The sequence below is a fragment of the Giraffa tippelskirchi genome, chromosome 5 (genome assembly GCF_054371585.1).
Source record: "Giraffa tippelskirchi isolate mGirTip1 chromosome 5, T2T-mGirTip1v1.2.pri, whole genome shotgun sequence".
NCBI classification, from domain to species: Eukaryota; Metazoa; Chordata; class Mammalia; order Artiodactyla; family Giraffidae; genus Giraffa; species Giraffa tippelskirchi.
In genome coordinates this window covers 42,251,929-42,275,170 of record NC_137279.1, presented here as the reverse complement: position 1 = coordinate 42,275,170, position 23,242 = coordinate 42,251,929, and the positions used below count along the sequence as shown (strand labels likewise).

Below are 23,242 nucleotides of genomic sequence, written 5' to 3'. Positions count from 1 at the left end.
TCAGATTCACGTTCAACTTTAAACTTTTGATTTACCTTTGAACGCAAGTTCAAATCAAGTAAAAAGCTTACTGAAAGCTCAGCTAATTTCTCTTTCTACTCATCACTTCTGTATGCTTACAGACTTTGGACTGACTTAGAAGTAGAAATGTTGGTTTTGCAATATTTTCGGCTTAGTCAGAATAAAGTAAGAAGTCTGCTCTCCTGGGAAGTCAAAGCAAAGCTTCAAGTTTTAGTAAAATGATGTTTGAGATCTTAGAGAAATAAATTTTTACCAGTCATTGAAAAAACATGAAATGCATTTCTGTTAATAAATAAGGAAAGAAAAAAAAAAGCACCTGCAATCTTGATCATTATAATAACCAATGACCTAATCACAAAGAATATAAAGATAGTATGCATATTAGAAAAACCCAGCATTACTGGCTAGGAGACTAATGTTCTATATGCACTGAGCTATGGAATCTCAACCTTCCCCTGTAGCTCAGTCAGTAAAGAATCTGCCTGCAACACAGGAGACCTGGGTTCGAGTTCTGGGTTGGGAAGATTCCCTGAGGAAGGAAATGGCAACCCACTCGAGTATTCTTGCCTGGAGAATCCCATGGACAGAGGAGCCTGGCAGGCTACAGTCTGTGGGGTTGCAAGAGTCAGACATGAGTTAGTGATTAAATTACTATGGAATCTCAGTGTATATAGTCACTTCCTTCTTCAGGCTACACACTTCTCATTGGTAAAAGCAAGGGGGTTAGACTGGAATTTGACTTCCTCAAAATCTAGAATCATGAAATGTTAGTGCACAGAAAGGGTTTACAGCGGGACTCTTGACCTTTGTCATCTTACAGCACATACAGAAAAGGCTAATTCTTGTGTGACACACTGAAGTCACAGCAGGAAGCCATTCAGAATTGAAGGAACTGCTCGGAGGCCTCTGAGGATCAATTTCTCAGCTCATTTGTGGGGAAGTCTGAACTTAGAGAACCACCAGTTCATCCTCATCAGTTTCCACATGGAGAAACTAAAGCAAATTTACAACAACCCAATAAGTTACAGTAAAGTATATGGTATCAATGTATTATCAATTGTGATACTTGTATATTATTTAATAAGTTTTCCCCAACTTGTTCCCCTTCAGTTCATTTTCTACACAGCAACCAGGAACTTTCTCAAAACATACAGATTTGATCATGTCAGTGCCCACTTTCCCTTTCATTGTTCTTCGGATAAAGACCCATGTTCTTCATCACAATAAGAGAGCCCACTGGGCCCTGCATGTTCCAACCTCAGTTTCTCCAGGGTCATCTCATGCTATTCTCGCCACTGTACTTTATATTCCTTTTTTCCTCTCCTAAAACATCCCAAGCACTTTCCTGCATCAGAGATTTAGAGTCTGGGGTCTCTCTTACTTTCTTCCCCAGCTGACACTTAACTCATTTCCACAGATCTCAATTCAAATATCGTTTCCTCAAGAAAACCTTCCCTAATTCCCTTCTATATCAGGTTCCCCTACTATTTCTCATCTTTTCCTTCACTACACAGCACTGATAACATTATGAACTTGTTCATTTCTTTGGTGATTATCTGATTAATGCTTGCTGTCCTCGTTAGACTCTGAGCTCTGAAAAGGGACAGTGTCTCTTTTGGTCATCACTGTCTCCTCAGAGCCAACCACAGCATCGTAGGCCACTTAACAAATAATTGTTACCAAGATCTGACACTCTCATAGGAGAAGGATGAAAAATTTTTCATGATGCCAGGACAAATGATTCAAGAATATGTTTCAATTAAATATTTATTTAATGAATAAATTTATGGTTTTGCTCAGGCTATAAGTAGGAGTCTTCCTGGCAACTCTAAGCTTTGAACTGATATGGTTTTGTTCATCAAATTTCTTATGATGTAAAATACAGATATGGTGATATTTATTCTAATTAATAAACAGTATGTCCTTGCATGTCCTGGAGGCATACACATGAATATTTGCATGCTTTGAGTACAAATATTCTTAATTTTTGGATTATGGAACACATTGATATCTAATAAAAGCTTTGGATACTTTTTTCAAGAAAATGAATAATTCACATTTTTTACAAATAATGTGAAAATAATTCACAAACAATCTTAGGCAGTTAGTCCATGGACTATCCCTATGAATAAATTTCAAGTACCTAAATACGGCATAAAATAATTATTCGATTTGATCCTTAGATACCTTTCCAAGCTCACCTGCCATTTTTTAATATTATTTAAAATTCTAATATATCACAGTCAGTATGGTTTCCCAGCATACACATCATTTCCCTTCCTAGGATGCCATCCTCATTTTTTCTTTTTAACATATCCTCCAATACTTGGATCAAAGCTTTTATCTTCCGGGGCCTCACCTGACTCATCTGCTGGGAAATAGGCTTCTCATAGGGGCTTTCATGACACTTGGTAAAAATCAACATCCTAGCATTTGCTTCCTGATATTAAAATTATAGTCTTTCCTGGAGGACATTAAATTTTTTGAGTGTAGAGACCATGTCTGAAGCCGCTCAACCCTCTGCACCCCAGTGTTTGGAACAGTGAACAATACAAATAGGTCTTCAATACTTGTATGTTAATTTGAACTGTTGAAGAACCAAAATTAACAATGGAAGACGAGTCAAGAGAACCCATAAATAATATTCCTCCATTGAGAGGACAAATTGGAATACTAACAAATAAGCTGAACGTCTACAGTATATGTGCTGTGCATAGTTGCTCAGTCATGTCTGACTCTTTGCAACCCCATGGACTGTAGCCCATTGGGCTCCTTTCTCCATGGGGATTCTCCAGGCAAGAATACTGGAGTGGGTTGCCATGCCCTTCTCCTTCTATAATGTATAATCATCAACAAAGGCTGTTAACACAAAAGGCACATAACAAAGTTATCTGATCACAGAAAAATTTAGTCTAAGCTATCAGCATCAGTATGGGTGTCTGTCACAGAAAATCATCAAATAACCAGGAGAACAATGGATTCTTGATTAAGATAGTTTGAAGGTAATACTCAGAAAATGTATCATTATGATGCCTTCATCGAAAGGTCCAATACCAGGCTCCTGCTACTGCTGTACAATGTTTTACAATTCTCACTGTCCCATGAATAGTAAGCAGTAGACTTCTGCTCTCCGGTGGTAATTGTACAGTAACAAAAAAGTTAATGTGCAACAGTAAAAAGGAGAACTTTGCACAGAGAGTTATGTACACTGATATTCCAAACAAATTATTTTTGCTGTTTTAAACCTGGGTTACTCATTTACCCAGCAGATTAAGAAATTCCACAGTTGAAACCGAAGGGGACCAGTAGTTATCACTGGGAGGATGACCATTCGTGACACAACAGACCATAAGCATAACGTAGAATGTGATAGGGAAGGATCCAATGAGATGGCCAATTCACACATTTTCGTTTCACTGACTCTGGAACTCCTCTCTTATGCCAGGTTTATTTATTGGCTGTCATTAATCAGTTATTGCAGCACAGTGAGGGGTGGAGGCAAGGGACAGGTGCATTATCAGAAGATTCCAAGGAAGGACAATCTTTTAAGCCCTGCATCCCTGCTGAGAGTTGATCTGCTGATTTCCTCTCTCAGCCTAATTCCAGCATCTCCCCCCCACACCACCCCCCAGCCCTGCCCCACCACTCCACTCAAACTGCGAGAATGAGAGATATATCACCAATGGAGTAGATTATGTTTTGTGGACAAAATGCCAGGAGCATTTTGCAATGCAAAAAATTTTGTAATGCAAAAAAAAAAAAGACTGAAAACCACCAAACAAGGCGGTGCTTACAACAAAGATGGAAGCCGTCACATTTGCTGAATTAAAAAAAAAAAGACTGAATTATGTAGGAAAAAACATTTAAAGCCCTTAGAAACAAAACTGGCATCTAGCACAGTGGTGGACACACAGTGCAAAATATAAGTGATATGAACTAAAGTGGGGTGAAATGGGAGAGTATGGTTGAGACAGGGAGAAGAGGGAAGAAGAAAGCAGAGAGAGAGAGAGACAGTATTTAGTATTATTGAGAGGAAAAGAAAAACCTCAATGCTGCACATTTGCTTCAGAAAATAAACAAATTGGTGGTTTTTCAAAGAATTGGCCATGTTTTCTAAGGCAGACTTCCTAATGTATATCTATGTTATGAGAGAAATTTGGACAATGCAATGCTAGGAGGGCACCTGCACAGGCATTCTGTAGAAATTAAGCAAAACAAACATGCGCATCAATAATCGCATGTGAATTCACCAAGACTTCAGCCAAAGCCCTGCTGACAATGTAAGTAGCCTACTGGTTGTGCTATTTATTTGAGGAATAAGTAATTTTATACTTTTCATCTAAAACTGAGGGGACCAACTTCATGAATAAAAATATAAAGATAAAACATAAAGTAAATGTCCAATCATCCTACTTATTGATGGAGTCCAAATATTTTCCTCCCAGCTTAATTTTCTGCTCTTACCCACTATTCTATTGAGAACTCTATAGAAGTAATACTTGCTACATTTAAGATTATAATACAATGGTGGTGAAGGCAGAAAGTGTAAATTCTGTCCCCAGATTGCCTGGATTCAACTTCCATTCTGCTGTGTTCTAGCTGTATGACTTTGGGAAAGTTGCTTAACCCTTCTGTGCTTCAGTTACTCATTGGCAAATGAGGTAATAATAGTAACTTCATTGAGAGATACATAAGTTAAAGTATGTAACACACTTAGAACAATGCTTGGCACATGGTAAGTACTCCCTAAAGCTAGTTAATACTGCTGCCACACAAATACATACAAATACAAAATTAATCAGCAAATGACACAAAGGAGTTGATCCAAATTAATTTCATAACACACCTATCTTTTAAAATGAGTCACAAACATGACTGTACCGAGTTCTTAACTATAATATATGACATAAAAATTTGTCCAAGATAAGATTTATTTTTTTAAAGTAACTATAGTGGTTTGGATTTCATCTATACATGCATTAAGAAAAGACTGTGTGACTTTGCTGTGGACAAGATACTTTCAAGATACTGTCTGGTTGCTACCTTTGTGGGTAAAGGAATGTTCAGGTTAAAGAAGAGAAAATAACTCCCATTATCATTCTTTCACAGAAAATTGCAGAATTATCACAGGAAAATACTTACATCAAATTAGTATCTATGTGATAGGGAAGGTATTTGACATTTGAAGATTAAAGTCCTTTCAAGTTTCTTTAGAAGCCTTCTGTTACCTGCAAAATCTCAACGTATTTGTTCTAGAAAACATTTAGGCCTAAAATTTTCCTTCGGTTAGATTATTTCTGTTTCCTCTCTTGTTAAAACAAAAATGTCCATAACTATATAATGGGTAAAGAACAGTAGTGGGTTTAGCAACTTTTACTCTGACACTAAAGTGGGAGTAGTAGTAATATTTTATGAATGAAAAAGATCAATTTGATTAGGTCAACAATGTTTTAGGCTCCTTTCTAGGCCCTCTCTAAGGACCTGCAATTAGTCAACTGAGAGTTATTTATTAACTCAGACCATGCTTAGTCACTGGCTAAAAAAATGAAGGATCGTGTAGACCAAAGGCAAGAGGTCAGGGTCAAACTGCAGAGAGCAAAGGACAATGAATGGATGGTTACACTTTCCTCCTCATTCTTTCAGAGTCAGGGAAATGAGGCAAGCAGGTAGCCTTCGGAAGTACTAACGTGAATGCAATATCAAGTGTGCTAGTGAAGAGACACAAGCATCCCCAGTTAAAAAAGGGTGCTTTGTCTACCTCCCTTGAGATCAGATCAGAGCCATGAACCCCCATGAGTGCTGGGTTTGGTACCTTTTTTCTTTACAGGATGACTATACACATAGCAGACACATGCCAATGCAGTTCTGATGCTATTCTGGAAGGCTTTTTTTTTTTTACTTTAGCATTAGTGAAATAAGGGCACCAGTGAGCATATCTATTTATTAGTTTTAAATAATATTTAGAAGGAAATGGCAACCTACTCCAGTGTTCTTGCCTGGAGAATCCCAGGTACGGCGGAGCCAGGTGGGCTACCGTCTATGGGGTCGCACAGAGTCGGACACAACTGAAGCAACTTAGCAGCAGCAGCAGCAGAGCATATCTATTTATTAGTTTTAAATAATATTTAACTCAGAGATGCTAAATATTAGTTTAGTTCCACATTTTAATTCCACATTTCTATCACTAGAGGATTATATTTGATAATATAACCTCATCAAATCTAGAGTATATAATTCTGGGATGAGTCAATCTTTTAACTTCTAGTTTGTGACTTTGGGTCCCTTCATAATTCTTAATCACCTTCATTTGATCATAAACTAATTATTTTAAGGCCACAGGTATTTTTTGTACTTTATAAGAAAATGGCTAAGAATAACAAATTTAAGAGCAAGAGAACAATTCATTCCACTCGGATACTTATTACCGAAAAAGAAAAATGTCACTTGGTGAACAGCTTGGGTTGCACTTAGTGGACAAATGGTTGCTGGTCTCTCTCTGGATTACAAGTGCCCTTGCCAACCTCTTCACTTCTTCATTCTGGAAAATGACCAAGAATTGACCATACTCACTATGTCAACATAAGTGAAGATCATCGTGGTGAAGGTCTACAAACTAGAGACAAGCACCACTCAGTGGGAATGGAAGGAACTTTTTGTTTTACTTGTTTTTAATAAAGAATTGGCAGGCTAAAGTTTTGCTTGTCTAGATAAAATGTGTATTTTTACTTCCTCACTATTAGCTCATCTAGCTTTGGCCTCTCAAACCTCAGCTGAAAAAGGAATCATCCATGAGTTTCATCTTACTGCTAGGAGATAGACAACAGAGTTTATACAATTAGACAAGAAGCTGGAAAACAAAAAACCAAGAGGACCAGGTTTAGCTGCTATGGCACTGAGACTAGTTAGCACTTAGGTACTGACTTGGATTGCCTGCAAAGGAATATAATCTGATACTCAGTCATAAAGGGCTACACTAAAAAAGAAAGGCTTCTTTTACTAATACTTAAAAACATATTTGAAACCAGGTCTGCATATGCTTTGTATTTAGTGAAAATAGAATTAAGTGGTTTCCGATAGTGAAATTATACTTGCTGCTGCTAAGTCGCTTCAGTCGTGTCCGACTCTGTGCGACCCCAGAGACGGCAGCCCACCAGGCTCCCTCATCCCTGCGATTCTCCAGGCAAGAACACTGGAGTGGGTTGCCATTTCCTTCTCCAAATTATACTTAGAGCTTTAATTTAACTGGGGATATTGTTTGTGAAAGAGCCTAACAGCCCTGACACTTAATGGGCACAACATAAAATTTGTAGCTTTCCCATTGACTCTGATATATTTATTTTCCAATAGTCAAATGTAATGGTAAGGATTATGATAATAATGATACATATAATAACAACTATTTCTGTTATCTTTATTGAATATTTCCTATTCTTATTGACTTACATATATTAACTAATTTATTTCTTATAACTACCCTTGGAGATGTGCATTATGTTCATCTTAAAGGTGAGAGGACTGACACACAAGATTTTAAGCAACTTGATTAAACAGCTCGTAAGTGGCAGAGCGGAATTTAAAGAACAGATCATTAGAAAAGACCCTGATGCTGGGAAAGAGGCAGGAAGAGAAGGGGACGACAGAGGATGAGATAGTTGGATGGCATCACCGACTCAATGGACATGAGTTTGAGCAATCTCCAGGAGTTGGTGATGGACAGGGAAGCCTAGCATGCTGCAGTCCATGGGGTTGCAAAGAGTTGGACAAAACTGAGCGATTGAACTGATGTGTGTGTATGTGTGTATAACAATTACTATGCTGTACATTTGAAACTAACACAACATTGTAAATCAACTATACTTCAGTTAAACAAACAAACAAATATTTTAGACTGCTAAGTCCTTAAGATTTCTTACTAGATGCTCAGAGTATGCATTTCTATTACTCCTATTATCTATTTACGTAAACTCTGCTGCCTGGTTAAAGTTTTGACCTACTTTGCCAGGTCATTGCCCTATTCAAAAACCTTTGATTGCTTCCAGCTTTCTAGAGACTAAGTAGCCACTCTGTGTCATACATACCAGCAGTTACCATCCCCTATATATGGAAATGATAGTTATTTTTACATCCACATCTATATCATCATACTTGAGCCTAAGTATTGTGAGTGAAGTGAGACAGAGAAGGTCAAACATTGTATGATATCACTTTTATGTGAAATCTTTAAAACAAAAAAAAAAGGGTACAGATGAACTTATCCACAAAACAGAAATAGATATACAGATATAGAAAACAAATTTACGGTCACCAAGGGGTAAGGGTGGGGAGGGATAAATTGGGAGCCTGGGATTGACATATATACACTACTGTATAAATTAGATAACTAATAAGAACCTACTGTATAGCACAGAGAACTCTACTCGATACTTTGTAATGACCTATATGGGAAAAGAATCTAAAAAAGAATGGATATATGTATAACTGATACACTTTGCTGTACACCTGAATCTAACACAACATTGTAAATCAACTATACTCCAGTAAAAATTTAAAAAATAAAAAAAGACTATACCTTTGTTCTTTGTTTTTGTATCTACAGAAAATGCAACCACATTTTGCCTGTACCTGTAGAAGATTGTTTCCACCACTGTGCCCTTGGCATGTCATAACAATAAAATGAGTTCTGAGTAAAGCTGTGCTGTGCTGTAATAAGCCACTTCAGCCATGTTCGACTCTTTGTGACCCCATGGACTGTAGCCTGCCAGGCTCCTCTGTCTATTGGATTCTCCAGTCAAGAATACCGGAGCAGGTTGGTATGCACTCCTCCAGGGAATCTTCCCGACCCAGGGATCGAACACACATCTCTTACATCTCCTGCACTGGCAGGTTTGTTCTTTACCACTAGCACCACCTGGGAAGCCCTTTGTGTAAAGCTAAATTTATACAATTGAAGAGATAGGCCATTATTCTGTGACTAAATGATGTTGGCAATTAAATGTCCGTTCAAAACAAAATGATGGTGATGATGAGAAACAATTTTTTAAAAAATCTTCATTTGGTGAATATTTTAAAGTTGATTATTAGACCTATCCCCAATGCGGGCTTTGTTACTGTTCATTGCTTGGTTTATTTTTGCAAATGTCCCTAAGTCTATGAAATCCCATATCTGAGAACAATTAACCAAGACAACAACTTGACTTAGCAGAGTAAGAGCATGCAGTGACATTTGGCCTAGGGCAGTGGTTCTCAAAGTGTGGGCATGAGGGCATCAGGGTTAACTGGGAACTCGTTAGAAGTGCAAACCTACTGAATCAGAAGCTCTTGAGAGAAGACCAGTCATCTCTGTGTTTAAAAAGACCTCCAGCTGATTCTGCTGCTGATAAAGGTTGCAGAGTTTATCAAAGTTGACTGATTCTGACTAGATAGGGAAGAGAGAAAGTGCTGAGACAAAACATCTGGAGGTTTTTAAATGCCTCTCTAAGGTCATTTTTTAGTCCAATAATTCTTCATCTAATTTATTTTATATGGATTTGCCATGGTTATTGACTAATCAATCTTTCCAAAAGGAATTAATTGAGATTTATTTCCTAGAGTCTACAGTGAATGTTTTTATAAGTGCCTATTCAAAATGGGATGTGTGTCTGTGTGGGTTAGTTGCTCAGTCATGTCCGACTCTTGCAAACCCATGGAGTATGGCCCGCTAGGCTCCTCTGTCCATAGGATTTCCCAGGCAAGAATACTGGAGTGGGTAGCCATTCCCTTTCCCAGGGGATCTTCATGACCCAGGGATTGAACTGAGTCTTCTGCATTGCAGACAGATTATTTACCATCTGAGCCACCAGGGAAGCCCCAAGGTAGGATAAATAATACTAAATATAGACCGTAAGTGATTAGGCTTGTTACTTTTCAGGGTGAGAAGACAGTCGACCTAAGAAAGTTGGAGCTGAAGCTGTAATTGAGTAACTGAAGGATCTAGGGACCTGGAACTCCCTTTGTGTAATGTCATTTCAGTCATTAGAACGACTGCGTAGTTATTATAATATTAATGTCTATAGAAATTTCTATGATGAAGGCAGGTATTATGACTGTTTACGATAAATTATGCCAGCATTCCACTACTGTCTTGAATAGAAAATTAAAGTCCCACCTAAGCTAAATGAGGGAAATGCTAGAGATCGCTGATCCCTGAGAGAGTGTGAAACTGAGGTGAAAGTAATCAAAGTCACCCAGCAAGGAACAAGAGCTCCACATGGGGCATGATACAGAGGGAACCTGAACTTGCTCCTTATAGGTTCTTTTATCAGATAAAATAACCAATTCTGATGAAATAATAACTAGACCATAAACAATTACATTTTGATAGCCTAATGCTTCCTACGGTTTCAGGACTTTTTAAGGTTAATGTAGAAACTTTTTAAATATTATGTTTGAGAAGGAAGAAAACTCAATGCAAACCATCAGCTCTCCACACACACATATTTCAGGTTTGACCTATATACACAGTCAGCAATAAAGGATGCTGGCAGCAGTAGGCTTTTCTGACAATTGGTAAGTAGAGGGAAGAGTGGGATGTGGCCTTGACACAGGGGCTCACCCTCATCAGGCTGTGCCTTTTCCGCCATGCGAAGACAGAAAGAGGGATGGAGGTACACTGGCCCCATTCATGATACATTCCCCCAATTCCCGGCTGTGTTGATTCAATAGACATTGACTAAAAGCGTGCAGTATGCTATGTTAGGCAGGACCTAGAGACAAAAGCCTATGAGAGATCAGGGCCCTCAAGGCACTTATGCAACTACAGGATAGAAGGACAAGATGTGACTTGGTTCCCGGCACACCTTGAGCCACATGCCCAGGCAAATTTGTGAGCGCAGATGTGAAGGGTCTGAGAACTGTTTTCAGCTGTGAGAGATCTGGGGCCTCTGTCCTTGTTAGCCTTAGCATGAATCAGTGCTTACACATACACACACATGCACCCCAGGCTTCTAGTTACTCCCCGGGAGGGCACTATGGCAGCCTCGACATTGAGCCTTCCCCCCAAAATCCAGGTCCTCAATCAGGTCATGGCTGCCTCCCTTCCTGAGAAGCCAAAGATTCCCCCAGAGACTGGGATTTCTGTGGAAGTACAACAACCCTTGGCTGCAGCTGCATCCATTGACAGAGGCTATGTTGTTATTGTTTAGTCACTAAGTCGTGTCCAACTCTGTGACCCCAGGGACTGTAACCCGCCAGGCTCCTCTGTCCATGGAATTTCCCAAGCAAGAATACTGGAGTGGGTTGCCATCACCTTCTCCGGGGGATCTTCCTGACCCAAGGATCAAACCTGCATGTCCTGCTTTGGCAGGCAGATTCCTTGCCACTGAGTCACCTGGGAAGTAGATAAGGCTATAGATTACCTCAAATTTCAGAGGTTGTTCTTATTTCTGATTCTGAGTTTTCAAAGCAAAATAACCCCTTTGCTGACCTATCCACAGGGTCTAGGTTTCTCTCAAAAGCAGGATCATGACCAAATTTTTCCAGAAAGTTTGAAGGGTAGTGATTTTCAAATGTTCATTTAATTATTAACTACATCAAAACCACCTACAACATAAGAAAAATGCATTTATAGGAAATGGATCCAAGGTCCACTTACCCAGAACCTTCTAAGATGGAGCTCCCTAGTGCATGCGGTTTTAAAAACTTCACAGGTGATTTTGATGTGCCATGAGCTGGGAACCACTGCACTAGGGCAGTGGTTCTCAGCCTTTAGGGGACTCACCAGGAGGGCCTGTTAAAGTATAGATTCCTGGGCTTGATCTCCAGAATTTTTGAGTCAGTAGATCTACACTGGGGCTGGAGAATTTAAGTCCCACTAAGTTCTCAAGTGATAGAGATGCTGCTGGTCAGAGATGAAGCTTGAGAACTACCGTACTAGGGGAGGGGAGGGGCCAAGTCTACTGGAGACCTGGTCCCTGGCTGAATACCCCTATTACCCTGTTGACCTCCTATGGCAGATACTGCTCTTCACCCCCTCTTTTTATGCATTCTAGCCAAAACTTCATTTTGCTGGAGGTAGTAATACTCTCAACTAATAGAACTACATTGATCAGCTTCCCTTGAAGAAGGGGGTGGCTGTGGGACTAAATTCCAGCAAACAAATCTTAAGCAGAAGTTGTTGGGTGGGGCCTCTGGAAAAGCATTTTAAAGCGGGTGGGGAGAAGGATGATGGCTGAGCTGGCATTTTCCACCTTTTGCCCCTTGCTCTTCTTCTTTTTCAAGCCTGGAACACAGAAGTGATGATTGTAGTTCCCACAACACCCTGGCATATATTCTACAAAGAGTCAAGGAAGTTCCCCAACAATTTAACACAGTAACATTGCTGCAGCAGTGTAAACAGTCACATTAAGTGGGTTATATGAAAATTATATCTGCGGGTTCCACACACATGGGGTATGAAGGGTGGACTATATTTTATATAAGGGGCTTGATCATACACAGATTTTGGCATCCACAGGGGTCCTGGAAACCACAAACATAGATATTGAGGGAAAGGGAAAAGGCAAAGTTGCTCAGTTGTGTCCAACTCTTTGCGACCCCACGGACTATACAGTCCATGGAATTCTCCAGGCCAGAATACTGGAGTGGGTAGCCTTTCCCTTCTCCAGGGGATCTTCCCAACTCAGGGATAGAACTCAGGTCTCCTGCATTGCAGGTGGATTCTTTACCAGCTGAGCCACAAGGGAAGCCCAAGAATACTGGAGTGGGTAGCCTATCCCTTCTCCAGAGGATCTTCCTGACCCATGAATCCAACTGGGGTCTCCTGCATTGCAGGTGGATTCTTTACCAGGGAGCTACCAGGGAGCTATCAGGGAGGCCCTAAAAAGTAGTGAAGACGAAAGTCACTCAGTTGTGTCCAACTCTTTGCGACCCCATGGACAATACAGTCAGTAGAATTCTCCAGGCCAGAATACTGGAGTGGGTAGCCTTTCCCTTCTCCAAGGGATCTTCCCAATCCAGGGATTGAACCCAGGTAGGATGTCATATATAAGATCAGGTTAGGCTCTGCCATCAAACTTACAAAAAAAACTTTGGTCTCAGAAATACTGGTAACTCAAAGATGGTAGTTTCTGTACCAGCATCTTCGCTTGGAGCTAATCTTGTTTCTTTCCCTCAGGTTATCTGTCATATCCGCCACAGTCTCTCTGGTTGTCACTTCTACACTCTACCCCCCTCCTCCCAAAAAAACACGTCTTTTGAAGCTCTTGCTTGTGGCTATTCCCACTGTCATGGCCATTCAGGCTACCAGAATCTGTTCCTGAATTATCTTAATAGCCTTCTCCCTAGGGAGTCTGTCTCCCTCCAGATTGATTTCCCCAACTCTGCTTTGATTTGCTCTCCATGCTGTAGCCAGAGTGGCCCCTATGACACAGAAATGATTGTGCTAATCCCCTGCGTAAAACATATATTTGGATTTCTGTTGCCCTCTGGATAAAGTTCAGATGTCTTAATAGGACGTTACAAGCCCCTTGTTGATTTTTCAACCTGTATCTCTTGTCATTTTCCACATCGAGGTCAAAGCCCCTGCCTTACTAAACTATTTTTAGATTTCTTAGAGAAAGCTATTCGCTCTTGTCTTTGTACAAGTTGTTCCCTCTTGGACAATGTACTAGTAAAAATCATAACTCTTCCTTCAAGATAGAAACTAAAGCTAAAGATAAATTATGAGTGTTAGTGTGTGCAGAGGCCTACACTAACCACAGCCAAAAAATCCAGGCCTGTCCAATCATCTTATTCACCCTCTACCTATGTTTATTTCTGGTTAATGCTTGATTCTTTTTCTTCCAGAATGTACTAGAAGAAGCAATGAAGAAATAATTACATAACCAAATTCAGACTTGTGTTGATTGACTATTCATACATACAGTGAAACATTTAATGTGTTAAATATTTCATTTTATAGCTACAGAAGTGATATAGCCAAGTGATAGAACATTTGGAAAAGAAACACAGAGAAAAGATCCATATTTTCATTATTCTAAAAAACAATTACTATGATTATTGTCTCCTAGAAGGTAAGCTCCCTGAGGGCAAGAGCTACACTTACCCTATTTACTGCTATGTCCCCAGTGCTGTGTTTTAGTTTTGTTAAAAATGTAAATATCTGGATGAATGACTGATACATCATTTTAGTGTATAGAATTCAACATTCAAACATATTTGAATTTTTTACCATACACTTATTAGGCAAATTTGAGAATTTCAATTATAATACACTTTACAATAAAGTGTTGAAGATAATCAGAGAAAGACAGACCTGGGAACAGACTACAGAAGTAAATGAAAGGCAGAGGAATATACTTTTTCAATAAAGCTTTGGGAGAGATAAAGAAAGCAAGGAGAAAATAAAACTGCTCCTCAGAAGTATTTGTATCATCAATGACATGGGTAGGGGGAGGACTAACACTGAAGGCAGGGGAGACACAAAGCAAAAAGGCATCATGCATTTTCATGGACAGAGAGTCAGCAGATGACACTGCATATAGAATATATGCCATACCATCAAATAAAAATGTCAGTATCTGGTTAGGACTGTAGGTGGAAGCCATCTAGAGAGGTTTCTGATGACCAAAGGAATGAATGGATCAACTAAACAAGAATCTGTCCTTAGTATCTTCAGAGGTGGCAAGGTCATAAAAGTCAAGGAAAATCTGAGGAACTGTTCTAGACTGTAAGAAACTAAAGAGAAAACTAAATGCAATGCAAGATTCTGACCTGAACACTTTGCTATTAAAGATTCTTTATTATTGATTGGAAAACTGAGAGTTTGAAGATTCCATAGAAGTAATGTATCAACATTAATTTCCTAATGTAGATGCTTGTGATATGGTTATGATACATCATTTTGGAGAAAAGGAGAAGAGGAAAGATATACCCATTTGAATGCAGAGTTCCAAAGAATAGCAAGGAAACATAAGAAAGGCTTCCTCAGTGATCAATGAAAAGAAATACAGGAAAACAACAGATTGGGAAAGACTAGAGATCTCTTCAAGAAAATTAGAGATACCAAGGGAACATTTCATGCAAAGATGGGCACAATAAAGGACAGAAAGGGTATGGACCTAACAGAAGCAGAAGATATTAAGAAGAGGTGGCAAGAATACACAGAAGAACTGTACAAAAAAGATCTTCATGACCCAGATAATCACGATGGTGTGATCACTCACCTAGAGCTAGACATCCTGGAATGCAAAGTCAAATGGGCCTTAGGAAGCATCACTTCAAACAAAGCTAGTGGAGGTGATGGAATTCCAGTTGAGCTATTTCAAACCCTAAAAGATGATGCTGTGTAAGTGCTGCACTTAATATGCCAGCAAATCTGGAAAACTCAGCAGTGGCCACAGGACTGGAGAAGGTCAGTTTTCATTCCAATCCCAAAGAAAGTGAAAGTGAAAACTGCTCAGTCATGTCTGACTCTTTGTGACCCCATGGGCTATAGTGTCCATGGAATTCTCTAGGCCAGAATACTGGAGTGGGTAGCCTTTCCCTTCTCCAGGGGATCTTCCCAACCCAGGGATCGAACCCAGGTCTCCCACATTGCATGCAGATTCTTTACCAGCTGAGCCACAAGGGAAGCCCAAAGAAAGGCAATGCCAAAGAATGTTCAAATTATTTCACAACTGCACTCATCTCACATGCTAGCAAAGTAATGCTCAAAATTCTCCAAGTCAGGCTTCAACAGTATATGAACCGTGAACTTACAGATGTTCAAGCTGAATTTAGAAAAGGTAGAGTAACCAGAAATCAAATTGCCAACATATGCTGGATCATTGAAAAAGCAATAGAGTTTCAGAAAAATATCTACTTTATTGATTGCACCAAAGCCTTTGACTGTGTGAATCACAAAAATTCTTAAAGAGATGGGAATACCAGACTACCTGACCTGCCTCCTGAGAACTCTGTATGCAGGTCAAGAAGCAATAGTTAGAACTGGACACGGAACAACAGACTGGTTTCAAATCGGGAAATGAGTATGTCAAGGCTGTATATTGTCACCCTGCTTATTTAACTTACATGCAAAGTACATCATGCGAAATGCCAGGCAGATGAAGCACAAGTTGGAATCAAGATTGCTGGGAAAAATATCAATAACCTCAGATATGCAGATAATGCCACTTGTATGGCAGAAAGTGAAGAACTAAAGAGCCTCTTGATGAAAGTGAAAGAAGAGAGTGGAAAAGCTGGTTTAAAACTCAACATTCAGAAAACTAAGATCATGGCATCCGGTCCCATCACTTCATGGCAAATAGATGTAGAAACAATGGAAACAGTGACAGACTTTATTTTGGGGGGCTCCAAAATCACTTCAGATGGTGACTGCAGCCATGAAATTAAAAGATGCTTGATCCTTGGAAGAAAAGCTATGACCAAACTAGACAGTATATTAAAAAATAGAGATATTACTTTGCCAGCAAAGGTCTATCTAGTCAAAGCTATGGTTTTTCCAGTAGTCATGTATGGATGTGAGAGTTGGACTATAAAGAAAGCTGAGCACTGAAGAATTGATGCTTCTTATGAACTGTAGTGTTGGAGAAGACTCTTGAGAGTCCCTTGGACTGCAAGGAGATCAAACCAGTCAATCCTAAAGGAAATCAGGATGATTATTCATTGGAAGGACTGATGCCGAAGCTGAAACTCCAATACTTTGGCCACCTGATGCAAAGAACTGACTCATTAGAAAAGACCCTGATGCTGGGAAAGATTGAAGGCAGGAGGAGAAGGGGACGACAGAGGATGAGATGGTTGGATGGCATCACCAACTCAATGGACATGAGTTTGAGCAAGCTCCATGAGTTGGTGATGGACAGTGAAGCCTGGCGTCCTGCAGTCCATGGGGTCACAAAGTGTTGGACATGACTGAACGACTGAACTGAACTGATACAGTTATGTAGGAAAATATTCCTTTATGTTAAAAATACACACTAAAATATTCAGAAAAATGGGACATTATGTTGGCAACTTAATCCCAGACATTTATTTTTTAAAAACTTTGTATACTAAGCTTGAAGTTACTTTAAAAAAAAAATTAGAATCTTGAAAGTTGGGTCTTGACATTAATACTTTAAAAACTGCCCAGGTGATCCTAACCTACAACCAAGGCTAGAAACCACTGCTGTAGAGTCTTCATTATCAACATTAAAGAAAAAAGGTTAGATATTAGTACATGAACTATAATTTATTTAACCAAATTCTTCCATCTTTTCTTTCAAAAATGACTTAGCAAAGAGTTTCTATAGGCCAGACAAGACAGAATCTCTTCCCTGCAAGTATCAAGTCTCATGGGGAATAATCTATAAGCAAAATAAGTGCTGAAATAATATAATTGTTATTATTTTTTCAACAAGTAACGTGTTAGATACTATGCTATCTGATAGGCCCGACACTGCTATTATCTTCCTTTTACAGAATGATGAATCCTAGGCACAATGAATTGAGTAATTTGCCCTAGACTCTAGGGCCTAGAGCACAGATCTCTGTTGACTCTTGACCACACTGATGTATTAGAGGAAAGGAAAGTGCTATGAAAACACACAGATGGACCTTTACTGAAGACTACAGGCATCAAGGAAGCTTAATCAGAGGAAGAACATCAGATGTATCTTTAGATATGCACTCTATTTTCAATTTAATTACAAAAAATACTTCTTTTTATTTTATTATTATTATTATTATTATTTTGCCACACCACTTGCAGGATCTCAGTTCCCTGACCAGGGATTGAACCCAGGCCCTAGCAGTGAAAGAACCTAGTCCTAACCACTGAGCAACCAGAGAATTCGCTCATATCACTTTAAAAAAATATTTCTTTAATTTAAACTTTTTTATTTTGTATTGGGGTATAGCCAATTAATAATACTGTGATAGTTTCAGGTGAATGGCAAAGGGACTCTGCCATACACATACATGTATCCATTCTCCCCTAAACTCTCCCATCTGGGCTGCCACATAACAGTGATCAGAGTTCATGTACCACAAATACTTCTTAAATGAACTTCCCATTTATTTAGTAGTTGTGCTGCTATCTCTCCCCTTTGGTGTGATTCTAAGTAGAATTCTGGGACAAAGTATATGAAAAAATCCCATGGCTTTCAATATCCATTACCACATAGCTGTCACCAGCAATATGAGGGTATCTATATTACTGTAGCCTTACCAGAAGTGGGCACTGATACTTTAAAACTTCTTTGCCACTAGTAGAAAACTACTATTTCTTTATTACAAGTTAAGCTAAACATTTTCCATTAATGCTTTCTGTAAAGCGTAAGTTTAATATCTTCATAATTACTACCAATAGTCTCTGCATGGCACCAGCAAAATAACATCTTAGAATGTCTCATACTAAAATGAGGCTGTCATCTTTCCCTATAACCACAAAAGTGGCTGTGTCACAATAGCAGCATTCAATGACATCAGATTTTTACACTCACGCTAAGATCCTTGACCTTTAAGACTTATTGTAAACTCAATGAGGACAGAAAAATGTCTTGTTTGATTTTGAAATCCTATTTCAATGTCAGCAACTTAAAAGACACTCTATAATTCTTTGCTGTAAGAATAACTAAATAAGATAATGGATAGTGATAAAATATAAATTGACACCATATTTTCTGAGCTCCACACACGTGACACAAATAAATTTAGCTCAGTAAACATCACATGAGAAAAAGGAGAAGTAGGTTGTTCCTTCTTTCCATATAACTAGGGCACCCGTGATTCCAGTGTGCCAATGACAGTTCTTATTTATACCTTTTGTGAACAAGCTTCCCTGGTGGCTCAGAGGGTAAAGCGTCTGCCTGCAAGGTAGAAGACCTGGGTTCGATCCCTGGGTCAGGAAGATCCCCTGGAGAAGGAAATGGCAACCCACTCCAGTACTCTTGCCTGGAAAATCCCATGGATCGAGAAACCTGGTGCAGGCTACAGTCCATGGGGTCACAAAGAGTCAGACACAACTGAGCGACTTCACTTTCACTTTGTTCTCACATCCTGTCTGCTTAATTCTGGATGGGGCAACACATTTTATGGTCACTCTACATCAAAAGGATATTCCTTTCTTGAATAGTAGATCTAAGTGCAAAGGAAAGCTCCTGTCCAGAGAGCTTGTCTTTGTGTCACTTTGAATTTCATTTTAAAAACCTATAAGCAGATAATTCTTTGGGCCTCATGGGTTTTTTTTTCCCCTTAAATAATATTTTACCATTTAAAGCTAAGTAACAATCTGCAAATAGGTAATCGTTAACTAACAGAATATCCCTTGATGGTTATCAGCATTCTTTATTTCATTTTGTTGATAAGAGAAGTGACAAATGGAAAGAAAAAGTGACTTAGTCCAGGGCACATCAAGTATGAATTATCAGCAAGGTGAAAGGAAGCTGTTGGAGCTCCAATCTCTGGTTTTTGATTAATTCTCTGAGCCACACAGCCATTAATCTGCAATTAGATCTCCTGTGTAGTTTGGTTTGAGATTTTAATCACTTAGTAAATGGCTTTGTAAACTGCAGGCCATAATAACCTATTTCAAATTGTATGAGCAAAATCACAAGCATACCTTGGATAATATTTTTAATGGGCATAAAATTCATGGTTAATAATATTTCAATTTCACTGTACAACAGTCTGAATTCAAGCTGAATCTATACTTCCTAAGTTATCAGAAGGCAAAAGGAATATTTATGAAATAGGTGAAGTATAAAGTAAATAGTTAATACTTTGGGTAATTAAAAATAAAATTGTTACATTTTTGCATTTCAAAAGTATGTATGTCTACATTTCATTCCACAGTGAAGTTTGAATAAGATTTTAGCAGATTAACATCCCAAAATATAACAGTCTTAATGGAGCTAGCAAAGTCATTCTTTATAGCAACTAAAACAAAAACTCATAGAAATAAATGTAATACATTATGTCTAAGACACATATATAAAAGAGGCATACCATATATGCATTTGATGAACTATTATTATACTTTTGTCAAACCAGATTAATTTATAAACATATTATAAAGTCAATCAAGGTCCCATTGGCATCTTGTGAGGGTGGGACAAGAAACTGGTAAACTCATGTAAAGTTCATTCGGAGGAATAAATTTTAGAGAATAAACAAGAAAAAGTTGTAAAAGTATAAATAAACTACAACAATAAAAAATAGTATTTTTCTGGAACAGACCAATGGAATAAATTGCAAAGTTAAGAAACAGGCACAGGTGCATAAAGTATTCAATAAATGAAAAATAACAATGAAAGAACAGAAGGATTTAAAAAGCAATATTGTGACAGCTGACTCGATCCATACCTCACATCATTCAGCAAATAAATTCCAGGTGAGATGACTATTTCAGTGTAAGAAAGCAAAAACAAAATGTATGGGAAGGCTTTTCTACATATGACTTCAAAGATATAAAAAGACTGATAGATTTGATATAAAACATAACACTCACTGAAATAACTATGTATTAAGGGTAGCAATCAGTTTTTGTCATTCATGCTATAATCACTTAAATTTATCCATTTGTCTTTTAATTTCATTTAGCGCCTTCTGACACAAAAACTTTTTAAACTACAAGAAGTTAAAAATACCAATTTCTTCTTTAAGGTCTCTTTCCTTTGGCTGTGAAACGCTTTTCTTAACCCCAAACCAGAAAAATTTTCACTTCATTTTCTTGTAATTTTTTCCATTGTTTCTTATGTTAATTGAACAAATGAGAAATCAAAATACAACTTTGTCCTCTATTATTTGTTTGATTTAAGGACGTTAATTAACTTCTCTGACATGATAATGTCAACTTGTTAGAGTTGCTGTTAAGATTAAAATACTTTCTGTAAAACATTTATCATATTTATTACAGAACCTATTACATACAGCATCCTACAACTTGGTCTTTTAACGCTGCAGTCTGAAGTTATCAGATAGCCAAAGAACATTGTAATCCAAGAGTACTAAAAGGTTCCTTACACACTAGAACTGCTGAGATTATTTAGGAGCTTGAAATATAAATAGGATATTTACCCTTCTTCATCTTACCTCTAATAGACCATCCTCTGGCAGATCTGTACAGTGGACAGCATTCTGGATCTTAGTTTTACCAAAGATTGCTCGGAGGGTTCCAGGGCGTAAATGTCGGGCAATTTCCTATTAAAAACACATTCACATATAGATTAAAGTCAGTCATGTAGTGTTAATTAAAAAGAAAAAAACACCAGCTATATGAAACACCTGAATTATTCATTAATGAGATACATGTATATGTTGCTGGTAATGATTTTTCTTAGAAACAGCACGAATGCATGAAAACTGAGCAATGAACATTTCAGTTGACTCACAAAACTTTCACCTGGCTGAATGTAATGTTCACCGTAATCTATGTTGAAGGCAACAATAATTACATCTCTTCTTATCAACAGATTGTGGGAATCACATAAAATATGAACACAGTTGATTACTGTGAGAGACTTGTATTTTATAAAGACAATAGAGATCCTAATGACTTAATTTAAAATGAACTAGTCTGATGGCATTGATTTCAAAAAGTTTTTTTTTAAATGTAACAGTTGTATCAGTTTAGTGCTATCTCACCCTTAGGGGAAAAAAGTTACAAATAACCCATAAAATTGTGGGTAAAAGAAATAAGAGATTAAAAAAACTGAAGATGTGGAAATATCAGTGATGTACTTAATAGTCTTTGTTTTTCTAAGTTAAAGATTTTCTAAAACCCTATTTTAATTTTGAAATATATTGTACATGCAAAAAAAGGCAGTGACTGCACATGAATATTTACGAATAATAGTGAAACAAATACCTGTGTATGCACCATTGAGCAGAATTAAAATGATATTAAAATAACTTCCAAGGCCCCCTGTGTGACCCTTCCTCATTCCATCTACTTCTGTCTCCATCCAGAGGTTACCATTATTATCTTGGTATTTTTCAAGGCATTGTTTCTCATATTTGTCCATGTAAATATGTGTAGCTGTAACTCATTTTTGTTACCATATATATTCCAATGTAAGACTGTTTAGCTGCTAAGTTGTATCTGACTGTTTTACGACCCCATGGACTGTAGCTCGCCAGGTTCCTCTGTCCATGGGATTTTCCAGGCAAGGATACTGGAGTGGGCTGCTATTCCCTTCTCCAGGGAATCTTCCCAACCCAGCAATAAACCCACGTCTCCTGAATTTGCAGGTTGTTTCTTTACCTCTGAGCCACCAGAGGAGCCCCCAGTGTATGACAGAACATCCTTTATCTATTTTCCTGATGACTGACATTCAGTTAATCTCTCTCTCTCCCACCTCTCTCTGTGTCCTCCCACCTCTCTTTCTCTAGCTCACACACATACATACATGCGTGCACACACAAACAATTCTGCTCCAAGCATTTTTGTACATGGTGCACATGTGCAGTTTTTCTGTACTCTTAGGGCATATACATACTCAGTTTCCCTAAGTACTGTCAAACTACTTTCTTAAATAGCTGAAACAATTTGCCCTCAGTCATCAGTGCATACAAGAGTTAAGGAATTTTACTGCAAAGGGGAGAGAAATGGAGCAGTACTGGAGAGAGAAGTGGTATAAAGAGAGGGTTTTGTTTTTTTTGAGAGAGAGAGGGGGGATGTGACTTTTAAAGTTGGAGAAATAATAGCATGGTTCTATGCTGATAGAACGATCCAATAAAGGGAAAAACTGATGAAGCAGAAGGGAGAAGAGAGAGTTGTTGGAGAGATGGAAGCAAGTGACTAAGTAGAGAAGTTGGCCTTATCTAAGCGCATGAAGCATTCATCCCAAACATCAAGACAGTACCTGGGTCCAGTTATAGCTGTGGGTTTATGTGGCAGCCGGACTTGTGGAAGTTCTTTCTCTACTTTTAATTTTTACTGAGGTATAACTCACATATGATAACATGCATTGGTTTTCAGTGTACTGCCCCATGAATTCTGCCAAATGTATATACTCAGCAACTCTCATCTTAAACAGAATATGGAACATTTCTAAAGTTCCTTCCAGATACTTTTTTCTTGACTCATTCTATTTTCCAGTGAAAAAAGTCAGCAAGATTGTCACCAACTGAGAGGAAGGATGGGGAGGAAGTTCTGGGGATCTGAGGAGAGAAAAGAAGGTATGAGATAACATTTTAAGAGGGGAGAAAAGTGAATGAACTAGAAAAATGGATGTGACTGCACTAAGAGCCCTCTTGAGGT

General features: G+C 38.4%; 1 protein-coding gene across 16 annotated transcripts in view; it reads right to left on the bottom strand.

Moving 5' to 3' along the window:
- Nucleotides 1-23,242, bottom strand: part of NME7 (NME/NM23 family member 7) — a 230,966-nt gene that overhangs the window by 33,218 nt on the left and 174,506 nt on the right. For all 16 annotated transcript variants that reach the window (XM_081489621.1, XM_081489614.1, XM_081489619.1 and 13 more), the window contains one exon: nucleotides 21,073-21,180. In XM_081489621.1, the coding sequence (XP_081345747.1) occupies nucleotides 21,073-21,180 (108 nt within the window). The remainder of the gene's footprint in view (nucleotides 1-21,072; nucleotides 21,181-23,242) is intronic.